The sequence below is a fragment of the Capsicum annuum genome, chromosome 3 (assembly GCF_002878395.1).
Source record: "Capsicum annuum cultivar UCD-10X-F1 chromosome 3, UCD10Xv1.1, whole genome shotgun sequence".
In the NCBI taxonomy this organism is placed as follows: Eukaryota; Viridiplantae; Streptophyta; class Magnoliopsida; order Solanales; family Solanaceae; genus Capsicum; species Capsicum annuum.
In genome coordinates this window covers 24504557-24507316 of record NC_061113.1, presented here as the reverse complement: position 1 = coordinate 24507316, position 2760 = coordinate 24504557, and the positions used below count along the sequence as shown (strand labels likewise).

Here is a 2760-nt window from a genome sequence, read left to right as displayed (position 1 = left end):
CCTACACAACTTACCTCAACTCAAAAATGGATCCATTGAAGTATATATTCAGAAGGTCATGCCTACTAGAAAGCTAGCCAAGTGGCAAATGTTGCTGAGTGAGATTGACATTATGTATGTAACCCAAAAAGCAATCAAGGGGCAAGACTTAGCAGTTCATTTGGCTGAAAACCCAGTTGATGAGGAATACAAGCCACTTGGTCCTACTTTCCAGATGAGGAAGTTTTGTTCGAAGGAGAAGATATCACGGAAGTCTACCCCAGATGGAGGCTATTTTTTTATGGGGCGGTCAACTTCAAAGGTTCAGGAATTGGAGCAGTTTTGGTGTCAGAAATGGTCCAGCATTATCCAGTAACTGCTAAGTTACGTTTTCCATGCACCAACAACATGGCTGAATAAAAAGCTTGCATCCTGGGGCTCAAATTGGCACTTGATATGCTAGTTCGAGAATTGCTAGCCATCAGAGATTCAGATTTGCTGATTCACCAGGTACAAGGAGAATGGGCGGTAAAAAACTCCAAGATTACTCCTTATGTAGAGCTGGTGCAGGAATTATGTGAAAGATACAAAGATGTTGATTTCAGACATATCCCACGAACACAAAACGAGTTTGCTGATGCTTTGGCCACGATATCTTCCATGATTCAGCACCCAGATCAGAGTTACATCGATCCTTTGGAAATAAACCTGAAGGAGCAACCCGCGCATTGCATACACGTGGAAGAGGAGCCTGATAGAAGGCCTTGGTACTATGACATTAAGAGGTATTCGGAATCTGGAATATATCCTGAAGAGGCTAGTAACAACCAAAAAAAGACAATCCAGTGTTTGGCAAAGAATTACTTTCCAAGTGGAGAAATTCTTTTTAGGAGAACTCCTTATTTGGGATTCCTAAGATGCATCGATACGGCGGAAGCCAATAAGTTGATAAATGAGGTACACGCTGGAGTTTGTGGGGCCCACATGAATGGGTTTGTCCTTGCCAGAAAGACCCTGATAACCGGTTACTTCTGGATGACTCTGGAAAATGATTGTAGTAAGTTTGTGCAGAGATGTCCAAAATGTCAAATACATGGAGATCTTATTCGAATGCCTCCACAGGAGCTTCACGCAATGAATTTTCCTTGTCCTTTCGTAGCTTGGGGCATGGATGTCATCGAATAAATAGACCCACTAGCATTGAATAGGCATAGATTTATTTTGGTTGCCAGTGATTATTTCACTAAGTGGATCGAAGCTGCATCGTACAGACCTATCACTAAGAAAGTGGTTGCAGATTTTGTCAGGAATAACTTGATTTGCCGATTCGGAGTGCCGGAATCAATTATTACTGATAATGGGCGAAACCTAAACAGTCACTTAATGAAAGAAATTTATGATCACTTCAAGATTATGCATCGCAACGTGACAGCGTACCATCCCCAAATGAATGGAACCGTAGAAGCTGCTAACAAGAATATCAAGAAGTTCTTGAGAAAGATGGTCGAAAATGATAGATCATGTCACGGGATGTTACCTTATGCCTTGCTAGGGTATCGAACAATAGTTCGAACCTCCACAGGAGCAACTCCCTATTTACTAGTTTACAGGAATAAAGTTGTGATACCCGCTGAGGTCGAAATACCTTCCCTAAGTATTATTCAGGAAGTTGGACTGAGTAACAAAGAATGGATCCGTGCTCACTATGAACAATTCATGTTAATTGATGAAAAGAGAATAGCCGTTGTATTCCATGGTCAGCTGTATCAACACAGGATGGTTCGTGCCTTTAACAAGATGGTAAGAACACGAGCATTTGAAGTGGGGCAACTGGTTCTCAAACGAATATTCCGTCACCAAGAGGAGTACAAGGGCAAGTTCTCTCCAAATTGGAAAGGTCCATACATAGTTTGCAAGGTGCTATCTGGAGGAGCTCTAATTTTGTCTGATACGGATGGCACAGAGTGGACCAAAGCAATCAATTCTGATGCGGTAAAGAGATATTATGTTGGAATGACTTTCTAGTTTTTGTGTTTGCTTAGTTTGTTTGTAATCACCTTTGTAATAGTGTTGTTTGCTAGTGTGTAACTGCCTAGAATTCTTTCCCTTTATGTATGAACTACGTTTGACCTGAATTCTCAAGAAAGGGATACGTAGGTGGCCTATGTCAGCTTCGGTCAACCCCTTAGGATAATTTATCGTTTCTCTTTATGTATGAACTACGTGATGACCTGAATTCCCAACAAAAAGGATACGTAGGCGGCCTATGTCATCTTCGGTCAACCCATTAGATTTTTCTATACATATCCCTAGCTTAGGCTTGAACTACGTTTGACCTGATTCCTACTTCAACGGTATACTTAGGCGCCCCGATGGCTCGGTCATATAACCCTAGCAAATAGAAACTGGGGCAGAATTTTTGAGAAGGAATCTCAAAAATTCATAAGAGAAGATCGACATCCAACAAAGAGAATGAAGATCAGCAAAGACTTCAGATCCACTCAGATTGATATTATCTCAAACAAGTTTAAACTGGGGTAGAAATTTTGAGGAAGACCTCAAAATTTCCACCAAATGCCAAAACATATTTCAAATTCCCCAGCACCAAAGGTTAAAGCTTTGGAAACCACCAACTGTAACAAAGTCTGGGTAGACTCAATTATTGGCTATGATAGAACTACTTGAAGAAACCCTCCAACAATAATCATGAGTTTTGGAAACCATCCATCGGATATAGTCAGAACCGCGAGGAAGATGTTCATTGAGTTAGTACATGACATG

At 41.0% G+C, this 2760-nt stretch overlaps 1 protein-coding gene across 1 annotated transcript; it reads left to right on the top strand.

Moving 5' to 3' along the window:
* Nucleotides 1-1479: 1479 nt before the first annotated feature.
* On the top strand, nucleotides 1480-2004 carry LOC107865526. The gene has a single exon (XM_016711776.2). It carries the CDS (start codon nucleotides 1480-1482, stop codon nucleotides 2002-2004), a length of 525 nt encoding a protein of 174 aa, XP_016567262.2.
* The last annotated feature ends 756 nt before the right edge of the window (nucleotides 2005-2760 follow it).